The 15,238-nt window shown below is 38.9% G+C and overlaps 1 protein-coding gene across 5 annotated transcripts in view; it reads left to right on the top strand.

Moving 5' to 3' along the window:
• The window catches only part of LOC149076666 (peroxisomal acyl-coenzyme A oxidase 3-like), a 390,438-nt gene that overhangs the window by 123,701 nt on the left and 251,499 nt on the right, over window positions 1-15,238 (top strand). For all 5 annotated transcript variants that reach the window (XR_016194088.1, XR_016194089.1, XM_089244296.1 and 2 more), the window contains one exon: window positions 7,967-8,199. Coding sequence is in view for 3 of the 5 variants with exons in the window: in XM_089244296.1 (XP_089100422.1) it covers window positions 7,967-8,199 (233 nt within the window). In the remaining 2 variants the exon portion in view is untranslated. The remainder of the gene's footprint in view (window positions 1-7,966; window positions 8,200-15,238) is intronic.

Genomic DNA, 15,238 nt, shown 5'->3' on the forward strand with positions numbered 1-15,238 from the left:
TTTTAATGTATACTGTACCTATAAGAGTTATGGAAGAAAAACGGGAACTGAAAGAAAAGAACAATTTACAAGACGCAGCTCTCAAGGGCCAGTTCTTCCCCGACAAAGAAAGAAGAGACATTGTAAAGCGATCATTCAGGGAGGGTCATTTTCAAACAGTATTTCCCTAAGCGCACAAGCAGGAGGAGGGGTGAGAACAGCAGGTCCTAATGTCTGTCCGAAATGAAAATTGGAGTGAAGGCATAAACAGATGTCTCATTCCACAATATTAAATGCTTTTATAGGCGCCAATAATACGACAGCTTTGGTGTAAGCTTTTGTATACAGTATAATGGATGACAAGATGGCTATCGGCAAGCGGCGACATCGACAGGAAGAGACACTCGTACTAATTAAAATGAATGTAGTAGAGCTCTTATTGTGATTTTGTCTCCCACTTGTTTGAATGAAATACTATAAGCTGGTTCAAACAACATATACATTTGCAATCTATGACTGGAACCATACGACCATATGACAAAAAAAAAGTGGGGTTTGAAATGAATGCTGAATGACATGCATTCTGAATCACGTGATTTTTCTGTTTCTCTTTTAACACTCCCTCCCCGGCTGAAAAAAATCAAGGGGGTTTCTTTTCCTTCTTTCTAAAAAAAAAGAGCTACATTTTTGGATTGGTCAAGGAGGCTTGGGTAGACAACATCTTTGTGTCAGACCGAAAAGTGTTTATTGTTAATGTAATTGTAATGTGTGTTATTGTAATGAAAAAAAATTTCATGCCGATCCTCAAGATTTCCTTTAGGATTTAGATGGCAGAATCTCCAAAAATAACGGTAAGCAAAACTAAAAATATAAAAATTATCTGATAAATTTTTATTTGAGCATTTCAATTCAACTACAGTAGTCTCTGGAGAATTCGGTCGTGCTCTAATCCAGCACGTCCAGTAGTCCAGGATATTTAGGTGGTGTGGTGTCACTTTTCTCCTGATGCCCTAACCCCTTAACACGTTCTAATATTTCTTAATTGCTGATCAAGTCCTGACTATGTCTTTGCACGAAATTTCATATATTATTTCAATGGGTTTCTTCAAAGTTAATCCAGCAATTTCGGTAAAATCTGGCACACCGTGGTCTAATACGTACCGGATTAGCGAGAGGCTACTGCAGTGGTCTTCAACCTTTGAGGCATAGCAGGCCATATTGAAACATTTTATAAAGTACGCGGGCCACAATGTTATACTGTGGCATTTTTCGTTATTAAACGAAACGGGGGGGGGGGCATAATATAGAAGATTTTTATTCACTCTGAATACAAATAATACAAAGGCAAAGGCCACAACAGGCAGAGTGCCCAACGAGGTGGCTGAAAGAGAAAATAATAATAATTAATATAATAATAGTAAAAATAAAATAGAATAAACAAATAAAAAATAATAATTTCTAAAAAATTTTTTTTAAATAATTTCTTTCATTGACAATAATTTTAATTCATTATGAAATAATTTCTTTCATTAAATTTTATTCATTCTGACCTAATTTCTTCCATTAAAAATATAATTCTTATATTTACTCTGATATAATTTCTTCCCTCTATTGAAGAAATGTTTTTCTATTAAATATTATCAGTATCTTTATATCAAATCAAATATATTATATTTGAGATATTATCAAATCTTTATTAATCAGTAATATTAAATTACTAAAACTATGACGGATCTCCATTTTTGCCGTGTGGCTGGCTGAAGGCACCAGGGCGGACATCTTAGATTACTAAAAATATGATGCAGAATTTTACTGTGATTTTTTTTTTTTTTTTTAATGGGAGTGTGATTATTTTTGATCTAGTACCAGAGAATATCATTATATTTCCTTATCTTATTTTTGTGTTTATGGTTTTGGTGATGCAAAAATAAAAAAAAAGTTATGATTTTCATAATACTGTTCATTTTAGTGAACCATCTCGTTCTTATTAGGGCCAAAAGGGTGCAGTGGTGGATAAACGCAAATTTGTGGGTGGGGGCGGTGGTTGTGACAATGTGTTCAATTTTTCAGGACGGTTCTGATTTTTTTTGGAAAAAATTCTGAATTTTCCCCCTTTTTTAAGCAAATTTATTTTCTTGGTTTGTTATTCAGTCAAAAACGTAGAAAATATTTTTTTTTTCCATTTAATTTTTCTGCTCTCGGGGGGGGGGGGGGGTGACAGCCCCTACCTTTAATCCGCCCCTGATAGGGGGGGCCTCCAGATCAGGTTGCGCCTGGGGCCTCCCAAAATCATGATCCGCCACTGAGAACAGTGGGTGAGATTACTTCTGTCCACTCATCCATTAGATGCTCTTTGCATTCAGGAGGGACTTTCTTTTTCATTTGGTCGGTAATGATCAAGTCCTTTAACCCATGAAAAGTTGTGATGTTCGATTCAGTTAACCAGTTCTCGAGACCTGAGCTCAAAATAGTAATCACGCCAAGTACTGTCTTTCGATTTCTTGTGAGTAGCAAACAGTTGACGGAATTTTTCAGCGGATAATCGTAAATGTTTCAGGAGGACCCCTTTTACATGTTGATAATCAGATGCTTTATCTTCAGGTTCCTGTGCGATGAGCGATGTTAAACTACTCGGCAGGACTGTGATGAGGTGGGATACCCAAAATTCTTCAAGGACCTTCGTCAATTTGAGTTGCTGTTCAGCGAGAGATAGAAACAAGGATATGTCATCTTATTGAACGTCGAAACTCGGGAGCAGTTTATGAAGTTCAAATCTAAATTCTGGTGACGTTGACACAGAGCTGGCACTGTTATAAGCGACTTCGGGTTGAAGTTTGAGTTTTTCAAGTTCGAATTGCAGTTCCAACTTTTGGATTTCGATTTCCTTTTCCGCTTGAAGCATGGCTTGTTCCCGTTGATCTTGGCGTTTAGAGTCCGAAATTCTCTCATCCATGACAGTTAGCAGGAATTCTTTCATAAAGTCCTCATCATAATCGCCGTGGTTGATTATTGCAGATTTTATCTGAATGACTGTCATGTCGGTTGACACTGCTACTCCCAATGCTTGAGCTAGAACGATGAGGTCTTGCTTCTTTCCTTTTGCTAAATAATCCATGTCACACTATATATAAACAAATGTTTCAATAACAATAAAAAAAAATCTGCGGACTTGCGGAACAAAAAAAAAAAAACTCGCATTAAACATTTTCACACTCAACGAACACTTTTGCGAATTTCGTTTCAGGTTGAAAACGAACATCGGACAAACATTTTGACACTCGACGAACACTTCCGCGAATTTCGAAACAGGCGATGCGATGAATTCTTTTCAGGTTGAAAACAAACATGGATGAAAATTCGAAACAACTGATGCCATGAGTTCTTTTCAGGTTGAAAACAAACATCGGCCGAACATTGCACTTACCAATTCGTAGGTACGTTTAGGCTGAATGCTGACGATTTCCCTCGAGTTGAAAAAAAAACCCGTCATATTTCACTTTGGGCGTCAAATTGTAGCCTCATAGGGTTGAAACTACTATATTTTTATTTTCAAAGGACTGAAAATTTACATCTGGGGGGGGGGGGAATCCTGCTTACGACAACATATACACCTAGAATTGAGACCTAGAATTGGTCGCTAATTGGAGTTAAAAATTGACTGTAAAAGTTAAATGTGACACCGCTCCATTACGGAAAATTGTAGCTGTAGCCTTGTAGGGTTGAAACTATTATAATTTTATTTTCAAGGGACTGAAAATTTACATCTGGGGAGGGGGGGAAAAATCTGTCTTATGACCGCATGGGCGACATCACAACAACTTCGTTCGAACCACTCTCGAACACGACTGCCACAAGAGCGCATCTCGGGCGCGTCACCTATATTCATGAATACGGTCGGCCTTGACCATCACATAGCTATTTTTTATACATTTTTGCATATGAATTCGTATCGGATGTCTCAATACAGTGATATGTAATTTAATTATTTTTAATCGAATATTATGTACATATCACAGTATAGTAGATTTTGATCTAATGATATTGCTGTAATTTTTATAATCAGTATGAATGGAAATAATTTTGTGTGAAGCCAAAAAGCAGGTGGAAATAATGATTTTCACTGACGGGAAACTTATTTCCTGTATATCATGGACCTTTTTACACTCAGTAAGGCTTATCATCAACTTACAAAAGACCTATTCATACCTTCGGCCTTATTGTTGCGGTGGGAGGAATCCTATCAGTTAAAATCCGGCACCCTACTGTTGACAACTGGGGAAAGGCATCGCCTTACCTCAAGAGGCCCTGCCGTTTTTCAAAGGATTTTGGTAAAATCGTGTGCTCGATTCAGAAGATTTTCTTTGAATATGAGTAACTGTCGAAGGGTTAAAAATATATTAATGTACGTCTGTTCAATATGTGAATCGACCCACAACAAAGGTAAGTATGTGGACCACGCTAATCATTTCTAATTGTTTATTAATTTTGTCAAATTAATACAAATTCCCTCTGATTGGATCGTGTTTGATCCAAATCACGAACACGATCTTGAAATAATGGAAAAATGAGTGTAATGAGATGCAGTCTTTCTGAACAATATTTTCCCTTTCAAGATTTATGTTCGTAACTGGAAATGTTTGTCAGTCGGGGAGCTACTACAAAAATTTCTTTTGGAGGGGTCGCAAAATTTCCTTTGCACCACACCGCGAAATTCCTAAGCCCGCGGAGAAGTGAGATGAATTTGAAGATTTTTCTTTTTTTTCTTTCCTATCTACTTTCCTTTTGTATTAAGAGATGGTATTTTTTTCGGCCTGAAATATACTGGGAAATTCAATTTTCTAGATGTTATGCTGAAACTAATATGTATTTGGAAAGAACAGTGATTTGTCTCCTTCGGGAATCGAAACCGGGTCCCTTTGCATATCGGGCAAGTGCGCTAACCAATACACCAGAGACACAATTTTAAATTCCTTATAACGCATATTAGTAGCGAGAAGCGATGAGGTGTATTGGTTAGCGCACTTGCAGAGTATGCAAGGGGATCCAGGTTTGATTCCCAGAGGAACAAGTCACTTTTTTTTCCAAATATTAGTTTTGACATAACATTCAAAAAATTCAATTTTTTAGTATATTTGGCTTTTTCTTATGCGACTCTCTAAGGCAGCGGTTCTCAACTGCTCTGGGCTTCATGTGCACCTCCCAAGAGCTCTGCGGCAGCTCGAAGAAAATAAAATAAATCAGTAAATAAAAAAGAGGAAAAGGGGGCTCCGCGAGTAAGATGAGATGACCTAAATCGGGGTATTGTATCTTTTGCCCGTATAGTGGCGCCATCTGTGCCAAACATAGAGAGTTAATTCTTCACAGTGTCACACTCATGCGTTTGCTTTTTGGAGTTTCAGAAAAAAAATTGGTGGGGCGGTGAACGGGGACCTACCCTCAGGGGCCTCAGGTCACCAAGTGTCCCGGGGACCTCTGATGCTCTTAAGACTGCCTTTATCACTACTGACAAGCTTTAAGTCGATGTTTGCATGTCTGCCCATATATCTCCTGCATGATGGGTCTGATCAATCTGTTTTGCCCATTAGTCATCATTAGGGGCCCTCAACCCAGGTCATGAGAAAGAGTGAGTTACAGCATATTCAAACGTGACGTGTGTTGCTCGACCAACTCCTAGGAACTCTCTGACAAAAAATGTAAGAGCTAACTCTTAAGTGTTGGTGGAGAACCCTTCTTATTGGTTGTGTACTATCGCCTGATATCCAACAAGTGCTTTCATTGGCTCGCAGTGCATGAAACATGATCTATTCCATTGTTTGTGCAAGGTGATAACAGAAACCCAGGGGGTCTATTACGCTCATGTCATTATGCCTGCGTTTCAAACGTGTTTGCTGTGCATTGTGGGATAGATTTACGTCATCATCGCTAAAGGTAGATTTTTCTTACATAGTTACTAGCGATTTTCGTTATCGTCATCGTTACGTGAAACTTTAACTAACGAGAACCGGAGACCACTCGTTATGTTCGCGTTACGGAAATGAACATGGCCGCTCGTGCGTACATTTTTTGATGGTGAGAGCAACGGAGACAAATTAGTTAGAATTGGAAATTATTCATTCATTATTAATTTATCAAGTTGTTCTATATAATGAATAATAATTCTTTGAATTACGTTCCTTAATTTAGTAACATGATAACATGATTCAGAGACAGCATTATCGTTTAAAATGTTATCTGTACACATACTGATTAGAAAAAATTATTCATAGTGGTAAATCGTTATAAATTATTATACTCGGTACAAAGATAAATCACTCTACAAAACATTTTTTTTTGAAATCTTGCATGGAAATGCCTTTATTCTAATCTTAAACTCATCTCAATATAAGAATATTATTTAACTGGTAAATCTCTCTATCGCGATGTTTTGAAGACATTTTGAAATTCGCTACAATATTTTTTTTACACCTCGTTCAAAATCAACGTCAATATATTTTTAAACGTCTCCACATTTTCCCCTTCTTAATTCGTTTAATAACATTGATATTTTGTAATATCAATTAAGTATTGCTACTTTCTGTGCAGTACACAGAAGTGCAATGCAGTAAACACCATTACACACACACACTATACTCTGTGCACTAAAAAAGTACACTATAAAAAATCAAAGTAAATTTTACTAATAAACAAATATATTTTTTCTAATCCTTGAGTGCATTTAGTATAAAAAAGATGTCAACAACAGTGTAAATTTGATGGCACTTCATTTTTACGTGTGAAACAAGGAAACCAATTGTCTAATTAATGATGTAAATAAAAGGTTACTTGTTCTTGATTTTGACTTAATATCAAGATGGTAGATAAATTGTGTTAAAAACATGGTAATATATGATATTTTTGATAGTCGTTTTGGAAATTCTTATCATTGAACTTCAATAGAAAATCATTTTTTAAACGTAATAATTTAGAAAATTTCCCTGTAGTATCATCCCCAGTATCATGTGCGTGCATAGCCTACCTTTTTCTCAAATATTTGATAAAAATAAAAATAATCCGGATGAATTAAAAAAAAATGTAGCTTAGAAAATTAGGGACAACCAACACACACAAACGTGCACAAATAAATAAAATAATAACGCACGTGCTGCAGCACTCGTTGATGATGATGATAATAAGCAGCGGAGAAAACTATCCGATTGGTCCATCCCTTTCAGAGCTAACGCAACTCTCGGACCAGGGAGTTTTTCGTAAAATAGATAACGACATACCGCGGGTTGCTGAGAAAAATCAAGTTTTTGACGATGGTCACTGAGATTTGCGTTATGAGGCTCTTTGAGAATTTGCGTTAAGGGCGTGACGTCACTAACTACCTCGTTGTATAATGACGTGAGCGTAATAGACCCCCCCAGGTGCATTGCGACTCGTGCACGTTTCTCTTACATACAAATAATGTGTCATAGAATTCCTGAGCCAGGAAAGAAACTCAAAACGTGTTGCTTCCAATGTATCTATGTGTGTGTGTTGTGGTTTCATTGGGGAGGGAGACAGAGAGAGTAAGTGTGATCATGACACCGTAGAGACTCACTTATCTGGTACATATCATGCCAGGGTGTGCCAGATTACTGGAAGTTAATTAAATAAACCTGTTTAGATAATATAAACTTCTACGCACAGACATGTAGTAACTTTTTCTTCTATATTTGAAAAAACCCACCTAAAAAACACTGGATTACTAGATGGATCGGATCAGCGCACTGCTGAATTATCAAGAGTCTGTTGTGATGGTCTCGAGTATTAAATAATTGAAATGCATTTACAGGAATTACATCATTAGGTGCAGGAAAGAAATCCTTATAAACTTTCTAAAAATCTCCACACATGATTTGCAATGTTTTATCGTTCAAATTAGTGATGCAACTGCTAGTATTTTGAACATTTTGATGATAATGTGTATGCCATTTTATGCATAGAATATATTTTGTTTGGATAGGAATTTATCATAAACACTCCTAGTCTCGAAGCCACGAAAGTATGGATAGGAAATTTAGGTCAAACAGCTACTCACACTGCTCTACATGCTCAGCTGTATACACCAGATGGCGAGTGTCATGGTCTTCATGCATTCATTGTTCCTGTTAGAGATCCAAAAACATACCTACCATATCCTGGCATTACAGTAGGAGACATGGGCCCAAAGCTTGGTCTGCAGGGTGTTGATAATGGGTGAGCATTAATTATGTCAGAAATTAATTTTCCAATCAATTATATGACAGTGAAAGTAGAATAATTTTTTTTCCTTGTTCTTGTTATTGGTTCTTTTTTTTTTTTTTTTTTTGTATTCGTATCGATTTCATGTTTGCTTTTTAGATTTAATTCTTCAGTGATCTTATTGTATTTGTCGATTAGTGTTAGGTAGTATTTGCCACTGGATTTTATTTGTGGGATTTCTCTGTTCTCATGAAGGTCAGATATCTTGGATTTTTGAGATGAGTTTATTATTTCTTTTTTGAATTTTCATTTGCGTATGTATTTGGATCAATTTCATTTTTTCTCTCTCTTTTGCTTTTATTTAAACTCTGTCCAGTTTTCAGTTAATTTGTTTGCAGTTGCTATGGGTTGCCTATTTGCTCATAGTAATTAAGAAAATCTAGTTCTGTGTTTTGGCCATTTTTTTTGTTCCCCCCCCCCTTTTTGATAAACAATTTTTTCTCTATTTTTTTTGTTTTGGCATAACGCAGCAAACAGAATAGTTTTGTTTTTGTAGAATTCTTGGTAATTGGAATCTGTTTCTTTAGGCCTAATACAGGTGTGGGAACTCTGTGCCAAATATGTCGCACTGCACAAATTTAACATACTGTGCCATCTTGCTCCAATAGTGTATTTTACTGTGCCACATAGCCGATATAGCCAATTTTGTCTAGTGTGTGCAAAATTTCCAAAATGAAAGGACGGCAAAAAATTTTGTTCCCACATGCAGCAAAAAGATTCTTCCCGATAGAGCTTGTTTTTTCCGTACTAGTAAACTTTCCCCCGACTTCTTATTGGTCGTAGGTCCTCTGCTGTACTTCTACTACGATTTCAGGGCGAAATAACTGGGTTCTAGACTCCCACACAAAAGAAGAAAACAATACTTTATTTCATTTACTATCCAACATGCCCCAATGAAACCGTCATGTCTCTTTGGTACAAAACTTCACGCTAATCTCCCCTTTTCGAATGTCTCAATCTCCATTCCCTTTTCTTTTCTCGTGACTTTTGTCTCTCCTAGGCCTTATTCCAACCTCTTTTCTCCTGAACCTTACCATGTCTTATCATCGAAAAGCACATCCATCATTTTTTAAATTATGATTCTTTACCACCTGTAGCGACCTTTTTCCAACTATGTTTATTATCATCCTTTTTTATTATTATTATTATTTATGTCAGTGTGGCAACATGTGTATTTTTATGCAGTCAAAGCCGACTATCTTTATTGTTTGTTTTGCATTCGGCTTCTCCGTAAGTCTGCCACACGCTCCTGCCATTAAAGTTATAATGGTTGTATAAATTGTAAATAAAACATGTAAATAATTAACAATCGCTATATTCAACTTATGAGCGAGCCTACTGAACAACGTCGCGCCCCCAACGCGAACACACCCTTGAACGGCAAGTAACAGTTGTTCATCTAAGAGTTCATGGGGTAGTGGTCACCACTGGCATAAGCGAAAGATGACCTGTCCCTGCCCTGATTCCTGGACGCGCCGTTGTTGGCGATTGAAGATTTAGCCGGTTGGCTTCTGGCTTCCTCGGTCATCGGCTGCTGGTTCGTAGCTCTGCTGATTTCTTTGGCAAATGGACACGAAAACAATCACCAGTCCGATTGCTTGGACGTTTCCTGCCTAGCCTGGAACCGGTTTGGTGCTTGTCTCCTCTTGTTGACAGGATGTCCAGCGTCATATCGTTTCAAGTTCATTTTCTTAAGCTGCGAGGCCTTGCCCTCGGATGCTGACTCATCTCGATAGGTCTTGTACACATCTGAGAGGAGAGGCGCTACCTTGACACCGTTCTGGGCGATGTTGGCGCCGCCTTCAGAGCTATTGCTCTGTGGGTGGATTCGTGGGTGTTGTATTCGACGCGGGCGAACGGCGTCTTCACCACGTCCCCGTCGACATAGAGGCATATCCTCGTACAGACAGCCGGTACGTTAGATCCTCCATTGACGATTGTCACGTCGACGACTTCCCCATGTTCTGCGAAATCAAACCAACTGCGACACCGACTCGGGTGTCACTTCCTCGGATGGCATGTTGCAGACCAGGATCATTTTAGTGCATCTGGTCTCCCCGAAAGCCGGTATGGGCACGATCCGGCCCACTTTAGTACTTTCTCAGTTGACTTGGAGTTTGTTCAAGTTCCTGAGGCAGTTCCAGACAACCCTCCAGTCTTCGGTCAGGGTCCTGACATTCCTGAAGGGTGTGACCAACCTCAGACTGATGTAGCCCTCTTTGTTCCTCCGGATGTGTTTCAGCAGGAAGTTGTCCTTTATGATGTTGAAGTCGGTGAAGTAGCTCTCGACTTGGGATATGATCCTGTCTTCAAGTTCTTCGTTAGGTATGCAAAAATCTCTGTTATTGCCGTTGTTGGCCTTTTGTTTGCCATCGGCACCAGATGAAGTACACACATCGTCCTTACGGCTTGGCTCATTAATCGGACTTAAAACTAATACATTTCCCAAGAGTGTATTGTTTGCCATCGGCACCAGAATCGGCAGATGAAGTACACACATCGTCCTCACGCGACGAGCTTGCCGCTCAAACAGCACCAGGTACAGACTTATGTCTTCTTCCATCCTGAATTTTTTGCATCATGTTCTGGAAATCCAGGCTGGGGGTTCTGTCGCACCCAGCCTGATTATGATCCTCTCTTCTGGCTCCTGTCACGATCCTCAGTCTTTCGAACTTGTATTCCTTTTCTCTACACCGCTCCTCCATCTCTATCTCTCCACAATGTTCCTCCATCTCTTCTCTTTCTTTCCTATTGCCTATGATCGTTTTCAGCATCTCTCTGCATGTCACTTCATTGTACGCTTCACTTTCCTGTATGGCAATCACTAATTGCATTACGTTTAACTCTGGTTGGACTTCTACCCCCAAGTTGGTTCCCATGGTCTCCAGATCGTCCTTGTTCCTTTTGCCAAATACGATATCTTTATTTATCGTCTCGATACCACAGCACAATACTTGCTTCTCTTCCCTAGTCAAGATTGCCCCTCTTAACAACATAGTCGGGTTGACTTGACGGAAAAAAAACAGTGAGTGAGAGCTCGACGCTGCTGCTATCTTCCTATACAAACCGTGGGGGGGGGGGGGGTTTCCACCATGGCTAGGACACTCGTCTTGAGTCGTTGAAGCCACGATCCTATCTTGTCGACTGCGCCAGTAAACTTCCCCCGACTTCTTCTTATTGGTGCCAATTGTGCTGCACTGCACAAATTTAACATCCTGTGCCATCTTGCTCTAATAGTGTATTTTACTGTGCCACATAGCCGATATAGCCAATTTTGTCTAGTGGGCACCATAGGCGTAAAGTTATTCAAAATGTTGGGGAAGGGGGCCCTCAGTTTCAATATAACGAAACCTCGTTTATACGCTCATATGGGTCTGTAACATCCCTTAATGGGGTTACGGGCCCGGTTCGAATTATCCAGTTAAAGGCAGACAACAAGCAGGAAACAAACAAACAAGTTGTTTTGTATCACTTCAAAAGGCTTTATTACAATAATGGTTATTTTACACTAAGTTAGACTTCGTTCATTAAAAATTTTTTTTGCGTTAAAGCCAATTATTCGTGCATCTCACCGCAGAAGTCCATGTCCATTTATCCGGACATCACCTTTCTTCTCGCAGACCAAGAGACACAAGTGCACCAGATACGATAGCGATGTAGATCCATTCACGTAATTGGAACCAAACGAAGAACAGTGTCCCAAGTTTCAGAACAAGTCGTCAGCAACCAGTTTCCAGGTAGACCTGTCAGTAATCATCGATGACAGTTCATCGGAGTCCAGCCAGTTGAGCGTCGAAGATAGAAACACTGGACGTTTTTATAGCGTTAGACCAGAAGTTTCGTCACAAACCAGACCATTGAAGGTTTCATCTGCCAGAGGGTAACTAGTCACCGGTTGAACTGCAAGACTCTTTAATTGGTTATTTAACTTTTATAAAAACATCTTCACCGGACCCGCCGGGAACAAGAATGGTAGTTATTTAGATCATATTATATTAAAATTTCATGACCGAAATAGAGAACAAGCTACTCAAGTAGCCAAAGCAAGAGGTGAATACTTGAATGAACGAATGAATGAATTCGATTAGGGAGATCGAGAGACGTGCTTTTATACATCTCAAACCGGTTTTAACTTTAGGACCATTCATGAACTGGCGACACACCATCTCTCGCTAAAAATTCAACATTTCACAAAAATAATTTGCATACAATCGCATGCTGGCAACATCATAATCAGCCTCGATTGGTGCCACATGACCACCGCCGCCGATGAAAAACAAGTAAACATTTATGCGATGCTGACTTCTGACTTTTACGCTGGGGGCTCATGGATACAGGTCAAAACGTCGTATAAATGCGAAAGTCGTTTTACTGAAATTTTTTGAAAATGTCCCCTTTCCTTCTCCAGCCATAGCCCCTTTTTTAAAGAATTTAATAGTTTCAATTCAAAATCATTGCTTTCTATTTCTGTGGAAAAAAATTGTGGTAGGCTGAGTGTCGTGGACAAGGCTGCAAGTTTCGATATGAACACTTTCTTTGTGCCTTGAATCTCGTTGTCTGTACTTTCTTTTAAAAAGAACACGCGGACCAGGCTCTATCGGATTTAGCCAATTTTAGCCATTGCCACTGCGAAGGGGCGAGATCGTGTCGGAGAAAACTTTTATAAACAATACACAGCGTTGTCGCTACTGACATAATGATATTGGTATCATTGGATTTGTCTTTGAAATAGCTAATAGATGATACCAATATCGTCTATTTATATTGCAAACTTTTCGAGATAAAGTGCAAAAAATAATTTCGCTACGAAAGCGGGACGCAAGCCTGGTGACCAGACCAGGAAAGCTATTTAAACCAGAGTATAGTACCCAGGGCAGCAAATAGACGCTTGGTCAGCCGGGGCAAGCACGCTCGCCGGATATTTTGACGCCCCTTTATAATGCTGAGGAAGAGGTTAGATGGTAAAATTTGTGCCCCCTCTGACCTGGCGCACCAGACCAGCCTGCTCTCCCTAGTTGGGGCTCGGGTAGTACCATTAGATTTATTTTAAAAATGCCTATCATTGGCTTATATTTGCATTGCGAAGCCGGGCCTTTCACTTACACAAAAGAGATTTACCAAGCCACTGGCTTCCAAATGCTTAGAACGGCTGACCTATACTACGAAGGCCGCAACTAGATAGGTACTTGGTCAGCACGGGGCAAGCACACATTTTGGCACCCCCTTGTAATGTTGAATTATAGGTAAAGAGGGGAAATTTGTTCCTCTGGCCCGGCACCAGTGGCAGCAGACCCACATGGTCCCCTGTAGTTGTGGCTCTGTAGTCAGGAACTAATATTTTCTTTTTTATGACAGCCTAGCCCTCTAGCGGCAACGGTGTGGCGCCATAGTTCATTTGCATAAAACTGTCAAGTAATTTGGCCACTCAGTGTATAATGCAGTAAAACCTATCTTTTGCAGACACCAGTGAGTGGAACAAAAAAATTCTTCCGTAAAAGAGAGGTGACCATTAATCAGAGGGTTTGAAATGCATACTTTTATTATACAAGGGTAAATAATTATTTGGCCGTAAAAGAGGGGGGGGGGGTAACAACATCTGAGAGGTGTCCGTTAAAAGGGGTTTTACTGGATAAGAAAAATGAATTAATTTTTTTCTCGCTACAGCTCACTGATCTCCAAGGATCCCTAATTAAGAACAGTTGATTTTAAACCTTCGGTTCACGTGTTTGGGCGCATTGCTTGTTAGTTCCACTTTTTATCCATATCTGTGACAGGGCCGTCTTAAGAGCATCGGAGCCCCTGGGCCAAGTGATTTTTTTGCCCGACCTGGTAAATTACGGAAATATCAAACAGTTGTCATTTTTGTGAGGTCCCTGTTCTGTTGAGACTCCCAGGCCATGCCCGATTGGGCGCATGTGTTAAGACAGCATTGATCTGTGGTCAATCATCATTTTAAATCAGCGAAAAAATTTAAAAGTTGGCTACTCACAAGTTGGGATTTTTGGTGGTTTTCTAGATTAAAAATTTTCCTCCCCCCCCCCCCCCGTTCAATAAATATTATGATGTAAAAAATAAAACACAATAATAGAATTCGTACCCCCTCCACCCTTCTTAGCCCTCTAAATAGTGGGCCACGCATCAAGTAATTGTTATTGCCTCGAGCTGGAGCCCTGTCAACATCACCCTTGGGGGTAGGGGGCGGGCATGGCATCCATCCCAAGAAAGAAGTGAGATGAGTAGGCCTAGGCATAATATGAGTTCCCAAAAATCCTCCTAAAACAGTGGTTCTAAACCTTTTTCAAACCGCGACGCGATGAATCTAATTTCTTAATTTACGGCCCTGTCTGCAATAATTTACTTGTTCATAAGGTAATAAATAATTAATAAACAACCAATTACTTTTTAATTCAGTGCAAATTAATTTATTAATTAAAACCATTCACACAAACAAATTTATTAATTTAAACACTTTTAAGAGATTAACTAATTTAAAACCCTTTCAATCAATTTATGAGTTGAATTCATTATTATCTTACGGTTTTAACAGACTGTTAGAACGTTTTTTCTTTTTGATGCTTTAATATTTAACGCAAAGAAGTCAAAATATGTACATATGGACAAAGCGTTTCATCAGCAACTGCAAACATCCTCATTGGAAAATATAATTGATCACAAAATTAATCGAAAGGTCTTTTATTATATAGTTTTCATTCACAGTGGGAAATGAAAATCTTGCCATACATTTAAATTTATTTGTGCTGACTAACATCTACGTAACACTTATTTATTAGCACATTTTGTTAATAATTTAGTGTAAACTATATTTTATGACTGAATTTTGTGTTTTATCTTAGCTAGAAAAAAAGTAATGATATAAAAAAATCCTACATTGTAACTCGCCACAAAAGTCAGCTGAAGAGCTGGAGATTGTTCAATTTTTGGCGATACACTCATTTAGGTATATTCACGATAGATGCTCATATAAATTGTGTAA

Source organism: Pholcus phalangioides, unplaced genomic scaffold, assembly GCF_987345545.1.
Source record: "Pholcus phalangioides strain wild (caught in Gottingen) unplaced genomic scaffold, Ppha-v1.0 ptg000015l_1, whole genome shotgun sequence".
NCBI lineage: Eukaryota > Metazoa > Arthropoda > Arachnida > Araneae > Pholcidae > Pholcus > Pholcus phalangioides.